The following is a 16176-nucleotide window of genomic DNA, read 5'->3' on the forward strand; positions in this document are numbered from 1 at the left end:
ACCGTAACCATGGTCCATCCGCTGCTGGATGGAAGCCTTCCCAATGTGATCCAGCGATGTGTAACAAATCCACCTTGGCACCTGCACGAGAGCCGATTTCATCGCTCCATCTCCACGGTTGTTGTCCTCTCGTACAACGTTCCATTCATCGAACCTTCTGTAGACGTGTCCTGCCATAGGCAACTATACTCACCATTCTCACCACGTTGAATTGTCGTCCACCTGTGTGTGTGTGTGTTCCCTAATCCGCGTCTTCCTTGCTCTCTCTTCCCCAATATATTTCCAAGCACGCCCCACTCCGTTCTTCTTTTGAACACTTTCGATGGTTTCTTTTTTCCCTACCCATACACGATGGATATAGTGGATTGTTACGAGAATTCAGATTCCAAAAAACACAGGATGAGATGGTACTATCCTTTGTGCAAGCACTTCCAAGAGTTCATGAACAGTGGAGTGTTATGAATAGGGGTAAAGTGACTTCCCGCCTGCTCTGCATATTGTGTTGTGTGTGTGTGTACGCCTCGCGTTTCCGTGACGACCACTGTGTGTGTGTGTGCGGCTGTTGCCTGACTGCCTTCTGCTGTTTGGCTGTGTGCAGGACAGTTTTATGGTGTTTACAACATCTGTGGTGGGAGCGGTGGCGCTGCGGTTAGCGCATTGCGCTAAAAAAAAAACACCCCGACCACTTGAGTTCGACTAGCGACCACTGTCAACGCAGCAGCAGCAGCATGACCGATTTATTTACTTATAGAGGCTTCACGATTGTTCCATTGATCTCACTTCAACGGTAAACACATAATGCAATGTGTCAGGAACATGTTTGTGTATATACTTTTAATACAAACGCGTTTATTCAGTCACACTTTTGGATTGTTGAAGAGGTTGTCTGTTCCTCAACACCTCCTGATATGTCACTCACCATTCACATGCCAAGTTACAAACGGTTCATATTCTTGGGTTTTTTCGGTAAAGTCACGTAGGTAAAAAAATGTAAAATTAAATTATTAATTTTAATTTCATATTCTTGGGTTTTTTCGGTAAAGTCACGTAGGTAAAAGTTTTTAATTAAATTATTCATTTTAATTTAATATTCTTTGTTTTTTTCGGTAAAGCCATGTAGGTTAAAGTTTTTAATTAAATTATTCATTTTAATTTCATATTCTTTGTTTTTTTCGGTAAAGTCACGTAGGTAAAAGTTTTTCATTAAATTATTAATTTTAATTTCATATTCTTGGGTTTTTTCGGTAAAGTCACGAAGGTAAAAAAATGTTAAATTAATAATTGTATTTTAATTTTTTACCTACGTGATTTTACCGAAAAAACCCAAGAATATGAATCCTTGCAGTCACGAAAGCTTCAAATCTAGAATTACAAACGGTTCATCAGCAAACATTTATCAAATGTAATTGTTATCGGACCCCATGGTGTAAAGTGCAGTCTTCAACCAGCTATTATTATCCACTATCTCTCTGGTCTTTCTATTTATTGGCCATGAAAACGGGTCATTTCCTGAAACGTCGCCACTGATGTTTTTTCTCAAGGCCATGGGGTTATTGACCAACGTGTTGAGGTTGTTTTTGTGGCCTTTAGATGCGGGAGGGATGGGGGTGGTGTTCGTCTTTGTGCACGATGTCAGTTTAACACGGAGTAAGCTTTCGCGACCAATATCATCCATAATAGGGTTTTTTTGGGGGTTAGATCGCGTAAATATATAAATGTGTCGTTAAACTCGCCACCACCTGATACAGCCAACTAGTAAGGTTTGTCACGTAAACAGAACTTGCCAATTCGTCACTAGTACAGCACTAGTGTGTAGTGTAGTGTATAGTGTAGTGTATAGTGTAGTGTATAATGTAGTGTATAGTGTAGTATCCTAGTACCACATCACCGGTGTGTTGGAGAGCCAAGCTACGACGTTCACAATCTGAGTACGACGTTTCGCCAGTAATTACAACTAGCTTCATCAGGCGACAGCCAGATTTGTGGAGAAGTCCACCTGTTTCGTTCCCTATTGTCCTTCCCCCGCACCTCCGATTAGCACGGTTGGATTTTCTGTTTGCACATAGTCACTTTAAGATGTTTTCTTGTTCATGTTTTTTGTTTGTTGCGGTTGTACCCGATTCAAGAGCCGAATGGCTCGCAAGGCTATACCAAATAAATGAAACATGAAAACTGAAACACGGTGCGACAGAAGTTCAGCAGACATACATAGTCAAAGGTGCTCGCTCACAGCACTTGCCCCAAAAGTCTGTTAAGGCTATATGTCTGGGGAGGGGGGGTATCTTTATATTTGTCTCATCATCCCCAACAAGTATAAACCGTAAAAACAAAGTTTTTCACTATAAATCCTTTACATGCGTGGCGGCTCGAGTCCTCTCGTCCTCTGGCTTGAGATGGCTGCCACCTATGGGTCAGATGATTGCATGCCACCATTAAGCAATTGGTAATTAAATATAATATTTTTGTCCTAAAAAGTGTAAAATCTTGAAAAAAAAAATTTCACCAACAAAAATTGTCACACACAACGAGTCTGTGTGCAAAATGTCAGCTCGATTGGATCACGGGAAGTGGGTTAAAAAACGACCGAAAGATTTGCACGGTCGTAAGCGCGCAAGCAAGCACGCAAGTGAACTTAATATAAAGGATTAAAAAAAAAACATGAGCGGTGGCGCGTCTCGTTTGGCTGCTCCACGTGTGTCTCTGCAAGCCGTGCGTGCGAGCGAGGTGGGAGCTGCAGTGCGCGCCTGGAAATGTCGCCCTCCGTGCTCCCTCCCTCGTGCAGGGAGGGAGGGAGGAAGAGGGGAGAGGTGATTTGTGAAGGAATACCCCCACCAACACCAACACCACCGCCACCATGAACCTCTCTCTCTCCTCTCTCGCCCATCCCCCACCACACTCAATCACCACAATGTCCTTGCCCTACGACAGGACAACACCCCCGCCACCAGTAGGACAAGGCTTCTCGGGTTTTCCGTGTACGGGGTCGTCCATAAATGACGTCACGTACCTGGGGGGGGGGGGGGTCAGACATTTGTGACGATGTGTGACTCGGGGGGGGGGGGTGAGAAATGTGACGTCACATCAAAAGTGCACAACTTTAAATAAATATAGACAACACGTTCTGCTGAATTAAATAGCACGCCCGACCTCCGTTGTTTCCCCAGTAGCGATGTTTACACACTGCACCACGTACTCATTTGAGGCTGAGTCGACCTAGGGGAGACCCATGATCGGTCTCCCTCAGACACACATCACAAGACCCCCTTTACTGCACCTCCCTACTGTGACTCGTCAGGGGAAATGTATTCGGGGCCCGTGTTGGGTTTCCACGCTAAAAGTGTTTTCATCCACTCTGCAGCGCCTTTGCCAAAAGCATCGGGCAAACCCAGCAGCATGTTTCACAAACATGACTCATGTCGATGATGAGATCAGGAATGTCGAAAACTATTCCAGAGCTTGCTCGCTGAAGCGGATGCTTCTGGACAACATGTCTGGGAGGCTGATGGACTCGTGTTTTATTGATGTGGAGATACAGAAAGGCGATTATGCACTGCCAGCGTAAAGCCTACAGTGCGATGAATACAAATGTTGAGTTAATTGGTATACAGTATCTTCTAGGTTCTTTCGGTAAAGTCACGTAGAAGGGAAGTAATAAAATAAAAATAAAACGTAATAAAATAATTCTCACGACGTTTCGGCCACAACGCAAGCAGCCGTTTTCAGGTGCAGAACAGGTCTGTCAAGTAGACAGATGATGAGATCGGGAAACGTCGTGAGAATTATTTTATGTTTTATTTTTATTATTTTATTACATCCCTTCTAAGTGACTTTACCGAAAGAACGAAGAAGATGAATCCCTGCAGTCACGAAAGCTTTAAATCGAAATTGGTATACAGTAGGCTAATAGCATAATTCTAATATTTCCTATAGGAAGTGATGCCTATGGTAGTACATCTGAGATGGTTAATATTTGCTCCACTGATATTTGACTGTTGCTACAAATCCACTTATTGGAAAATATCTTGTTGCTTTGAATAACGCAGGAGAGGCGTTACCTTGTCCAGTAAAGTGTAACTGTTCTATATTTATATTCTTGGTTCTTTCGGTAAAGTCACGTAGAAGAGAAATAATAAAATAATAAAACAATAAAAATTATCACGACGTTTCGACTGCAACACAAGCAATCATCATCAGGTGTGAAATCCACAGCTGCTGTGGATTTCACACCTGATTGAGAATTTTAGTTTTATATTTTTATTATTTCCCTTCTACGCTACTTTACCGAAAGAACCAAGAATATGAATCCCTGCAGTCACGAAAGCTTTAAATCAAAATTTCGTTCTATCTTTATCAGTCGTTTTACATTTCTTTCAATAAAGCTGTCAAGTCGGGCTCAATATCCACATGAGCAAAACAAGTCGCTTACAAAAAGTTCGAATGGCAAATGGAGATGTTTAGTTTTGCTCTATGTAACGTTGCACATGCGAAGTGCATTGCACGATCGTTGAAGCAGCAGCTTGGCGATGGGTATCCGTTGCCCAACATCAATTAGTATTGTAGAATATTTATTGCAAATATATTTTATGTAACCGACCGGTGGAAAGATGCACCAACTCTCCGAAACGTTAAACTATGATACGAGCATTAAATCGTGTTTTGAGAAATGTTGAAAGATTCATATTTCATCCCTGCAGCCATTGGAGGTGCTATCATTCATCATAAATAGCGATTCAATGTTTTTTTACAAGCATTGACAGGGGTGGTGGGAGGGTAGTGATTCGTTCCACTGAATTAAATCAATACACATTCAAGTCTATATTTTATTTATGAAAAATCATGGTACAATAAGCGGTTACGTAAATATAAGCAAAAGTACATACGACAAATAAGTTTCTCGTGTAGGCTATAAAATGTTCAATGTATGTGCGCCGAGTGACACGGATAGTCTCAGCACATAGGCGTGCACGCTTACAATCTTCAGTTTTTTTTCCGAAACGCTATGGCTTCACTATCGGTGTGGCATGTCACGAGATGAATACAAACGGACCTCATGAGTTGAGCCATTCGGAACCGATGCTCAAGAACGTCTTGGGGAAGCGGATATCACAGAGCTCCATTCAGAGATCCCTCCCGGCGACCTCTGAATTCTCACCATGAAAGGGAACCACTTTCCAAACCATCCTGCCACCAAGGGCAATGTTCATGCCAAGACAAGTCAAACCACGGAGCTGGAATTTAGCCCAATTAAGCGCTGAACCAAACATAGTACAGTTATAGGTTTTTACCCTTTTATCTGGCACCAAAACGGACACCTTTATACAAGGGATCATATTTGCAATAACCACAACACTTGCAGTCAAAATGCACCCGAGACAGCTTTTCTTAGAGTCTCGTCTCCACTGTTGGACCAGATGACGCCAAAAGGCGTACACCAGTGGAGACTAGGCTCTAAGAAAAGTCGTCTCGGGTGTGGACCATTCAATTTCAAGGACAGTGCATATTTTATCAGAGTTGTCTCTTTTTGTTTGCATTTTGACCGCTTGTGTTGTGGTAATTGCAAACATGATCCCTTGTATAAAGGTGTCAGTTTTGGTGCCAGATAAAAGGGTAAAAACGTATTACTATATCTTGCTACTGGCAAAAGGTCTCATAATGCTGAACCAAATGTTGTGGGTTTTTTGTATGCAGCCATTGGTGACCGGACAAAGACAATTCACCACACGACAGAACCCGATGTAATCACAGTGCACAGACTGGATTTGAACCCAGGATCTCAGCAGTGCCAGCTCGGTGTTTGACCCGAACCATCCGGCCACCTCACTCTGAAATATCCTAACCATATCCCTGAGAATCTGTGAACAGCAGCATTCTTCATCCATAACAATTTATGCACTTTTTATGCAACCAGATTTTGGCCATGTTCATGTGATCAGGTGCGAGTGCTGAAATGACAAAACAACGCCCCCATCTGTTCTACGCGCGTTATACATGTACGTTGACGCCATCTCCCGATAGCTCGGAAGGCTTATTTACACTAGCGCTTTAAATTTCGTTTTCATGACACGATTCCCAAATTCCAGTTCTCTTGACCCATAGCACTGCGTCTTTCCATCTTTTCCAATCTTCTTTGTTCAAATGCATACGGAATTGTCACACTGCTTGTACTTCATTTTTAAACAAGTGCCATGAAGATAATTCCAATTTACATTAATCTTCTGCGACCCATGTATGCCATGAGAAACACGTCAAGGCGCGGGGCAGTCGTGGTAATGGCACTGCGCTCCGCACCTGGTGAGCCAAGATCGACTGCTGCTCATGCCCAACATGAATGGCAAATATCTGAAACGGTCCTGAGCCTTCCCTAGGATGATCCGTGCTGGAGTGACAAGGGCAGCAGGGCATGGTACTGGACACACCCCACACCCCCTTGTGCACCTTTATCGGGTGCTTGCTAACAGTATTTCCTATAACAGCCTGAGAAAGGCGAGATGGGGGTGAGAGATATGATTTTAATGAAGAGATTTTGTCTATGTATGGGTCTCCTGTCTAAATTTGAATCAGTGCTATGTCATAAGGGACATCTTTACCAATCATCAAACACATGCAGATGTAGCAAGTTGTTGTTTACGAGAACTGTACGTTTAGGGAACACTGCCCTGATGCTTTAATGCATGGATATTCACAGCTTCATGAGATATAAAACGACACAAATTGCCTACATTTGCTACATGGCTCAACTGCCAATACTCACCAAGCCAGCAAAGCGGACGGAGCTCCTACATTTTTGAAAACGTATTTTCCCTTAGCCTTTCTCAATGGCTTTCGGGAAAATAACACACTCGGACAAACACGCGCACGCACATCACTTCTCTACAGCTCCCGCTCCGTTTGGCTGCTGCTTTTCTTAAGCGGAAGGCTTTTCTTTATTGCCATGGATGTTGCCAATTTGTCTTCAGTCTTGGCTGCGGCTTTGGGTTTGCCTTTCGCCTTTGGCTTTGCCTTTGCCTTGCCCTTTGTTGCCGCTCTCTTGGTCGCGGTCAGCTTTTTGCGCGCTGCCCTGACGTCGACCAGGTCTCCTCGGCCTTCCTCGCGCATCTGCTCACGCCACGCCGCCATCTCTCGCGTGTAACGCACGCGGTCGTCTTCCGCCAACTGCTGATATTTCTGCACGCCCCAACGACGCACGTGCACACACACAAAAAGACAAAGATCACCCGTATAGCCTCAACAGACTTTTGGGGCAATTTCTGCTAGCGAGCAGCACCTACAAAGCCCGCCACAGCACACAAGGGGGTAGGGATGGCCAGCACCACGCCCTGGTCGCCTTTGTCTCGCCAGTGCAATATTTACACACCGCAGTAGGTATTAGAGGCTGAGTCGACCTAGGGGAGGGCCCAGGACCGGTTCAGATAATCGTCACACACATAGGCACGTCAGGCTCCTTCAGATTCTAATGTCAACGCTTTTCATCCATCAATCTAGATGTAAATACACAACACGTATCGCCCTACCACATTGCAAATTAAATACTTTATAATATAATATAATCCACGCATAGACGTGATTTTTCTACACGTGTGTTTTTATTTTTGCAATTCTTCAGGAACGCTATCCCATTTGAGCTATTGGCATCATGTCATGAGGCAAAGTGTCCATGTCATGTCCCTTGAAGAGCAGTCAAACCCTGCCTTTTAGAGAATGGCAAAAAAAAGCGATCACAGAAGTGCAGCTGATATCCTCTCGAGTGACATCTGGTTTGCATATCAGAGGGCAGCACTTTCCCACCTTAGTTGCAATGAAAGTAAAAATGTTCATCACATAACAGCAAAACAAATATTTAAATTATCGGTGTTCAATCAATCAATCATTTATTTAATGTGCCAATATCACCCTCAAGGGTAGGCATCAGTGCACATTACAACAGAATGGGAACGGTAGAAGAGGCAACAGGAATGAAAAAAGAAACCTGTCATGCCTTCAGCGCAGAGGTCGCAATCGGGTACCCGATACCTGTACCATACCCGATACCCGTACCCAGCCGGGTACGGGTACCCGTTTGCGACCCTGGTGCGGCCGGGTACGGGTAGGCCGTGAGTCACTGGTGAGTAACCGTTTGTCACTCATTTCCCAACGTCTTGTCTCTTCTCACAATTCAAGTTCCTAGAATCAACCCACCCGCGCCTGCAACATGGCTTCATCCCAGAGGTCGCAATCGGGTACCCGATACCCGGCTACCCGTACCCAGCCGGGTATCAGGTACGGGTACCCGTACCCTACCCGGCCGGGTACCCGTTTGCGACCCTGGTGCGGCCGGGTACGGGTACGGGTAAGGAATCAAAACCCGTTTGCGACCTATGCTTCAGTGGCTAACATCGACTGAGCAAACTAAATTGCAACCGCGCGCAAAATAAAGTGCAACCGTACGCGACGAATAGCATGAGAAAGGTAAGTAGTAAATACAAATAAATAAATTGGATTTTACCTAGGTTAAGTGCTGAATCAAATTTCATCCAATGGTTTTAACTCACTCCATTCAAAACCCCAGTTTAATCACAGGCAGCTGCCTGATTTTTAAATCAAGTTCCAAGCGGTCCCACAGTTCAGCACTTCAACCGTTTTGCGTTCGAACATGTTTCGTATTTTGTGCGTGGCATTTAAGCCATTAAAATAAAACAAACCCATTAAATAACTACAATCCACAAGCGAACGCCTCACCTGCTTCTGCATGTCGTCGAGTCCCGACCATTCGTCACGCAACCGGATCAACTTTTCCTGCACACGACAACAACGCATGCGTGTCAACACTCCGCGCAGAGTCAACGCTTGTTACGTGCGCCGTGCAAAAGCCTCGATTCCTTGGCACGCACGCGTTGATGCCGTGTGAGCAACGTTACGGCCGACGCTCCCTTCTCACCGGCTGCGAGGAACCCGTCACCCGCTTGAAGTTCTCTGCCATGAAGATGTTGAATGGAACACTCGGCCTCTTGGGCTTACCCAGGGCAATCAGCTCCTGAGGGCACGCAAAAGGGGGAAAACAAGGAATAGAAATCGTGACTATGCACGGATTAGACTCCTCCATCCATGGGGTGCTCCAGCGCAGGGAACCCAGTAGGCCGGGTCAACCGAGCGGAAGAGCTCCACACTTGGTATTGCTCTATCGTGTGCAGTTAGCAAATATGGTCGTGGTATTAATTTTTCACGAGAGGATACGATCAGTTTTCTATGAGTTTGTAATGGTATATCACGCTTGTATTGTAATGTTTTTTTAATTCACTGTACTGTTTGTACGAATGAAGATAACTTAAACATTCTTCAACTGCAGTTTTAATCAACGCAACCCTACCACACGTCTTCTTAATCGTTGCAACTTTACAATCTTTAACGATTATAACGCACACGCTGTCAATTATGATCAACATATATTTTTTATTTGACAAACTATAAAAATGTTGTCTTCTTACTGCCATACTTTTAATTACTCTGGAAAATGTTTAACATAGATAGCACATATTGAATGAACAATATTTATTTGTTTAGAACTTTAATCATTGTGCTTTTGTTATGTCATAGTCAGATAATCACTTTTTTTTTTTAAACATGAACCAATGGAATCACGATATACCGATGTTTTTCAAAACGGATGATACCATTATGACGAGGCTTATACTATACGATATACATCGTGGTATCGCCATTTCACGACAAACCCAGTAGCAAACCTTATCTTACTTTCCAGGCAGCACACTATGGTTAGACATGGAGGCATCCCATCGTTAGCCCAAGAAGATTCTGGCAAAATGCAGATACAGTCTGTTCTCCTATAACGCCGCGTGTTTTCACAATGCGAATTGGATATAACGCGATGAAAATATTAGGGAGCACATCTTTTCATAGCGCAGATGCGATTTGGACGTAATGCGAAATATGAGTAAGTGGTTGTACGGTAGCATCACACAAGGCGGGATGCTTCTGGATGCTACTAGATGCTCCCCACGTGCCTCAGTTTTTGTTCAGCCTGCAGTACGCATCTCACGTGTTATCGCGGACTGTGCTTTACCCCATGTTATATATTACTAGCTTTACTACCCTGGCTTCGCCCGAGACTTGGATCCTTTACTCTTTGGTTCTTTCAGTAAAGTCACGTTGGTATAAAGTAAAATAAATCACGACGTTTTGGTCGCAACACAAGCGTCCGTCATCAAGTGAAAAAGCACGATTCTTGCCTTGGATTAATACACGGCCTACGCGGTGGGTAGGGGGGGGGATGCGTGACGTCAGCAGGCACACTGCGTGACGCTGCCGCATGCGGGTGACATCACAGATGTGACGTCACCGCTCACTTGCCGTGCAATATATTATATCCATTATTGCGCCCCCCCCCCCCCCCAAAAAAATACAAAAGTCTATTTTTTGACTTTTAGCATTATGGACAGTCTGGAAGCTACCCACATGCCAAATTTAAAGTTTGTTGCATGTTGGGAAGTATGCTAAACATTTCAATCAGACACACACATTCACAAATTTCCCTTTTATATATATTTATTTTTAACGCGTGTTTTCACATCGCGGTGTTCTTCAGGAGCGCAACTACTACCGCGTTACAGGAGAACAGACTTACCTTCTTTCGGATGCGAGCCAAGCGCCTGGTCCTCTTCTTTTTACTCGCATCCTTCCTGGCCTTGATCTGCTCTGGCGACAGCCTGCTGAGGAATCGCTGGTACTCATCTTGGTACTGCTGCATCTCAGCTTTTGCAATCTCTTGATATCTCTGTCCATCAGCAATGGGGGGTGACATCGGTTTCCCTCTTAATCAGTGCGTTTTTCAATTAGAAATAGGGAGCGATTACTTCACCTGTGAGATAAAACTTGTTTTGATAAGGTGTAGTGTTTTTTGAAAAATACATCCTCTGAATTTTCAGGAACATTTTTTTACTCGGATAAACAAAACAAGTTTGTTCAAAATATCTAACTGGAAACCCAGTTACTTTGCGTGAAATAGGCAACACAGCAAGAGCAATATTCTCATGTCAAGTCTTGCAGCGCTGACAGCTATTTAGAGTTATACTTCTTAGCAAGCGGTGTTAAATTTAATTTCTTGTTCATTAAGCGACTAAAGTAAAATGAAGCTACAAATTATGCACTACTGCATTTTATCTTATTTAATGAGGCATGTGCTTGTTAATTTTAGCTGTAATTAACATAGTAAGTTTTTCGATTATGCCATAACCCTCCATCAATGGTACAAAGAGTGACTGGGTACCTCCTTGTGTATGTCTGACATTTTTCTCCATTGCTCCGATAGGTTCTTGATGATTTCTGTGTGTTTCATTTCTGCATTCACCAAAACGCACAGGCAAAAGCGTATATTAATACTCGAATAATACTCAAATCAAACATATACATATACATTTTCACAAATGGTTGGTCCAAAGTGCTTTACAAGCTGAAAATATTTTATCGGCAATTTAGCAATTCTATTACATTAGAGATATCTGCGTCATGCCATGAGATGAAATGTCCATTCGTAAGTCTTGCAAAAAAAGCAGTGTTGCCCCGTGTTCGAGTGCAGCTCGTAGAAGCAGATATGGAATCACTATTTGAGAGATGCCTTCAAGTGAACTCTTATCCCCTGCAAGGGGACTGCACTTCCCCACAAGCCCCTCTAAAGAGAAATGGGGCCCAGATATCCCTTTGCAAGACCTTCCTGCAAACAGAGCATTGAGTATTTACACCATTGGAACCTCATTTGCCAGTAAAAAATATGATTATTGGTTTTTGACCCTTTTATCTGGCAACAAAACTGACACCTTTTTTTTACAAGGAGTCATGTTTGCATAGACCACAATACCTGCAGTCATTATGCAGGTATTGTGTTTGCATTATGACTGCAGGTATTGTGGTCTATGCAAACATGACTCCTTGTAAAAAAAAAGGTGTCATATTTGTTGCCAGATAAAAGGGTAAAAAAACAATTATCAGAGCATTGAGTATTTAGAATAATTGAGGCTTTCCTCGATAAAACAAAGGGCATTATTATTTGAGCCGCCTTTGACCAAATCACCAAGAAATTTACACAGTCTCATCAGATCTCAGAATCTAAGCTTGGTTGCGCCTGGATAATACTTGGATGGGCGAACACCACGTTGGGCATGTTGTAGTTATAGGCCTACGGGAATAAAGAGTAGGCAGCGGAAGGCAATTCAGAAAATCAATTGTAATACAATATTTCGATTCTTGCACGTCTTGTGTCAACCCAGACTGACACATGCGGTGAAGTATGGTTAAACAAACCCCGGACCTGCAAGAGATAGAGAAATCCTAATCCAGTAGTGGACTGACAAACGACCGCACATGTACATTGTTGTGTCTGCAAGGCAATGTGTTATTACTTGTCCAAGTTGTGTGCCGATGTCTATTCGAGTTATTGGTGCATTTTGCAATACTGATTTGGTTCCTGTGTTATGGACAGCTTCTTGTGGATGGGTAGATTAGCAATTTCAAGGTGAATATTCAGATTAGGTATACAATTGCTCTGGTTGATGTGCGGTGGATTACTTCAATACCTCCAATGAATTTTCAAGAGTTCACAATGGTTCATTGTTATGTGGTCGATGGTCTGGTCAAGTGTTTCCGCAACCGCACACGCCAGCCTTCCTTTGAATTTCTATTTATGATGGTCATGGGCTGATTCTCTACGAGAAATGCAGATCCGATTTAACGTGTTCCATTGTTTTCAAGGTAGATTCAATCCCAGGGGGGCTTAAGTGGGATTTGCAATAAGCTGCTTGTCCAGGACACTGATGTTCATCAAAATCTTTCACCGTTTCTCCGTGGAACTCAAAGCCTGAATTTGCAAGGTCACTAGCTATACTTAAGAATGACTTGCATGATGAAAATGCATTTGCCGTGCACCAACCAGGGTACTGCAGAGTTGTTTGGGGCCGCTGTTCGGCCAAGAAGCGGAAGAAGGAGGTGAGAGGCCGCTTGGGCGGCGTGGGACTCGGGACAGCGGATGGACCAGAAATAAGCCGCACAGCCATGCAGCTCACTTGTGGCCGGCTAAACACACGCATCACACACACACACACACCCCCAGAACGACAAGGATGTTACATAGGGGGTTGGAATATTATTTGGTATTACTGTTACCTGTGTTTAAGCCACCAAGAGCGCACGGGAGTGGCGAAGCGTGGTTGGCATGGACGCTGTTCCAAAGGAGTAGAATTGGGTTTCCCCATTTGGATTCCTCCCCCCTTCGTATCCCAGCGCGTTAGCCAACGGGGCCCGGTGCAGTCGCACCGCCTGTACACTCGCTAGCTAGGCCACTGGTGCTCGACTCGCAATCGAGGTCACGAGTTCAAATGCTATTATGAAAGGGATGTCGACAAACTTGTTTTTTTTCATCCAAGTAACAAAATGTTCTGGAAAATTCAGAGTATGTATTTCAAAAAAATACCACACCTTATTAAAACAAGTTTTATCTCACAGGTGAAGTAATCGCTCCCTATTTCTAATTGAAAAACTCACTGATTAAGAGGGAAACCGATGTCACCCCCCATTGCTGATGGACAGTCATCTCTCCAGGTGCAGACAATGAGCACCGTTTTTGGGAGGATAATAGTGGTCATATAATGCATAAACTGGTAACTGCCACGAGAATGTAGAATTTCGACCAAGGATGCCTCCAGAGATGAGTGCTGTCCCACACTAATTTAAGCAGGAATATACTTTGTTTACGACGCATGACCAAATAACGCCGAATGTGGTAGTATCTTGGAAGCTAAGGTAAAAAAAACGCCGGGTAGTGCGACCATCATGTGCCGTGTAGATGGCAGTGAAGCAAAATTAATCGATGCACTGCGCTCCTGCTCCAACATCTGTTCCCCGCGTTCGTCAACCCGCATTGATGAGAGTGGTCAAGTATGAGGACTGTAGTCCTCTACTTATGATGGAGATGCGTTACGACGACCCCATCGTAAGTCGAAAATATCGTGAGTCGAAGATGGCCTAGCCTACCCAGGAGTCTTAAAAGAATGATGATTGAGCAAAACAGAGCAATTTACAGTACCGTACTGTATAAACTATATACTGTATGTATTTATCATTTACAATACTGTATTGCACAGTAAAATGTAACGTGAAAAAACAAGGTAAATTCTTAGCCTACCTATATGAACTGCAATTTAATAGAATGTTTTTTCAGGAAACAATCCCAGCAGCGTCCCAACGTGAAGTATCGTCCCTCGTACGCTGATGCGTTTGCCTGCCGCGTGAAATGTAAAATATTTAACAATTTTGTCGTATCGCTATCGCCATCGTAAGATCGAAATGTCATCGTAACTCGGGGATTATCTGTATAGGCAAATCCCACCCCCCAAACCCGCCCCAATTGACTGGCAACACATTCCTGCGGAGGGAGCTGGTAGGAACGTTGGGTTGCTCGGTCAATGGCCAGGGTCAACGGCGGCGTGGTGTATTCCGCAAATATGCCCGACTGTGAGGGCCTGAGTAGGATAAATGTTGAGTTTTATAAGGGCACCACGGGGTGACCAGCCCCTCCCCTCCCCACCCAGCCCCACCCCTCCCACCCTCCCCACCCAGCCCCACCCCCCACCCAGCCCCTCCCTCCCCACCCAGCCCCTCCCTGCACGACGGACGGACGGACACAATAATCCCCTGTGGGCTGGTGTAACCAGGAGGTTCCTACCAGTAAAAGGCAATTAATCTACATGTGCTGGACATATTGACACCACTGCAATTGCAACTGTTTGCTATAAATATTATAATCAAGGTCCCTTTTGCAAAATGAAGCGGATATGAAGTAGAGGTTTCTTTGTTGCTAACTTATTAACGGATTGCAATGTATCAATAACGTTCTTAATTCGCGTTAACGTGAAATTCACACCGACACAGATGCTGAAGATCTCGGTAGAAATGCCGTGAATTTGTCTTCTTGATCCCGAAGGATGCACGTCCCGTTACATTTACAGAAAGCTTACAATAAACAACATACCGTGTGAACCCGTCTCGTTATTTACTTATAAATATTAATAAATAAAATAAAGCCTCTAGCCCGGCCCACGTGGACGTAATGCCCTCTCGTGTGCCCTTGCAAACCTCGACTAAAACCACAACACGCCAAGCAACGAAACATTTAAGGGCTCTACGAAGTTCAATTCCGGCACGTATTTAAAACGTAGTTTCTCGTTACTATTTGACAACAAGACACTTAACATTATTAGCCCCTTATCCGCGTAACGTTATTTTTGGCGCTAACCGATAGCGTCTCTCCGCGAACCAGCTCAAACTGCATTCTTAGCATTCTTACGAATTTATAAAAATGCGGGCTACTGTGCGATCTACGTGTGCCACAATCCATACAGGCGACAAACGCAGAGTTTTGTTTTTAACTTCAATACATTAAAAATTACTTTATTACCAACTTGGTAGAGGCCTTACACAGATTCACACAGCGGGTCTCGGCTAGTTCTCCCGCCGGGTTAGGGCCACCTCAGGCGGGGAAGCATCTATCCGACAGAGGGGGTTGGGCAGTGGGTCTCGGTAAATCCCCGGGTATCTCTCGTCTGTTTAAGTCTTCTCTCCTTTCTTATTACCCCGCTCCTTCTCCGTGATGTCTCCTGGAGTTCGCCAGAATGGTTACCTGAACACGGGCCTCGAAAGGACGGCGGCCAAAGAGCGTAGGAGCTGCATAGCGCCGAGGAACTGCGTGGCGACGGGGAACGAGGCTGGAGGCGGAGGCAGCCACTGGGCAGCGGGGCCTCGACAGCGCCTCCTGTGCCTAGGCCCGACAACGACAGCCACAATTGTAGATTTGAAGCTTTCGTGAACTGCCAAGGATTAATGCTGTTAGGTTTTTTTCGGTAAAGTCACGTAGGTAAAAATAAATAATAATAAAAAAAGGAATTTTTCTTATTTATTTATCTTTTTAGCTACTGACAATAATAGAAATAAAAATAATAATAGAAAGAATTATTTTTTAGGTAAAAATAAATAATAAACCTATTAGAAATAAGTATTGCTATTATTTATTTTAATTTTTACCGACTAATAATAGAAATAATAATAGAATTAGAAATAATTATGGAAATTTTTTTTTTTACCTACGTGACTTTACCGAAAAAAACCGAAGAGTAGGCAGCCACAATGTTAACACAA

General features: G+C 43.8%; 1 protein-coding gene across 1 annotated transcript; it reads right to left on the bottom strand.

Moving 5' to 3' along the window:
- Positions 1–4802: 4802 nt before the first annotated feature.
- Positions 4803–15819, bottom strand: TFAM (transcription factor A, mitochondrial). Its single transcript, XM_061571316.1, has 7 exons — positions 15662–15819; positions 12917–13059; positions 11261–11331; positions 10619–10768; positions 8915–9010; positions 8716–8772; positions 4803–7164 (listed from the first exon to the last, which is right to left on the bottom strand). Exons 1-7 carry the CDS (start codon positions 15709–15711, stop codon positions 6871–6873), a joined length of 861 nt encoding a protein of 286 aa, XP_061427300.1. The 5' UTR covers positions 15712–15819; the 3' UTR covers positions 4803–6870.
- Between the last annotated feature and the right edge of the window lie 357 nt (positions 15820–16176).

Source organism: Lethenteron reissneri, chromosome 47 (assembly GCF_015708825.2).
Source record: "Lethenteron reissneri isolate LAM-NWPU_2019-01 chromosome 47, ASM1570882v1, whole genome shotgun sequence".
Taxonomy (NCBI): Eukaryota; Metazoa; Chordata; class Hyperoartia; order Petromyzontiformes; family Petromyzontidae; genus Lethenteron; species Lethenteron reissneri.

Coding starts and splice junctions, on each gene's coding strand:
- TFAM (XM_061571316.1), bottom strand. CDS start 15,711: ATGCAGCTCCTACGCTCTTTGGCCGCCGTCCTTTCGAGGCCCGTGTTC. Junction 9,011..10,618: donor TGGCTCGCATCCGAAAGAAG/GTAAGTCTGTTC, acceptor GCGTGCCCTCAG/GAGCTGATTGCCCTGGGTAA. Junction 8,773..8,914: donor TGACGGGTTCCTCGCAGCCG/GTGAGAAGGGAG, acceptor TGTCGTGTGCAG/GAAAAGTTGATCCGGTTGCG.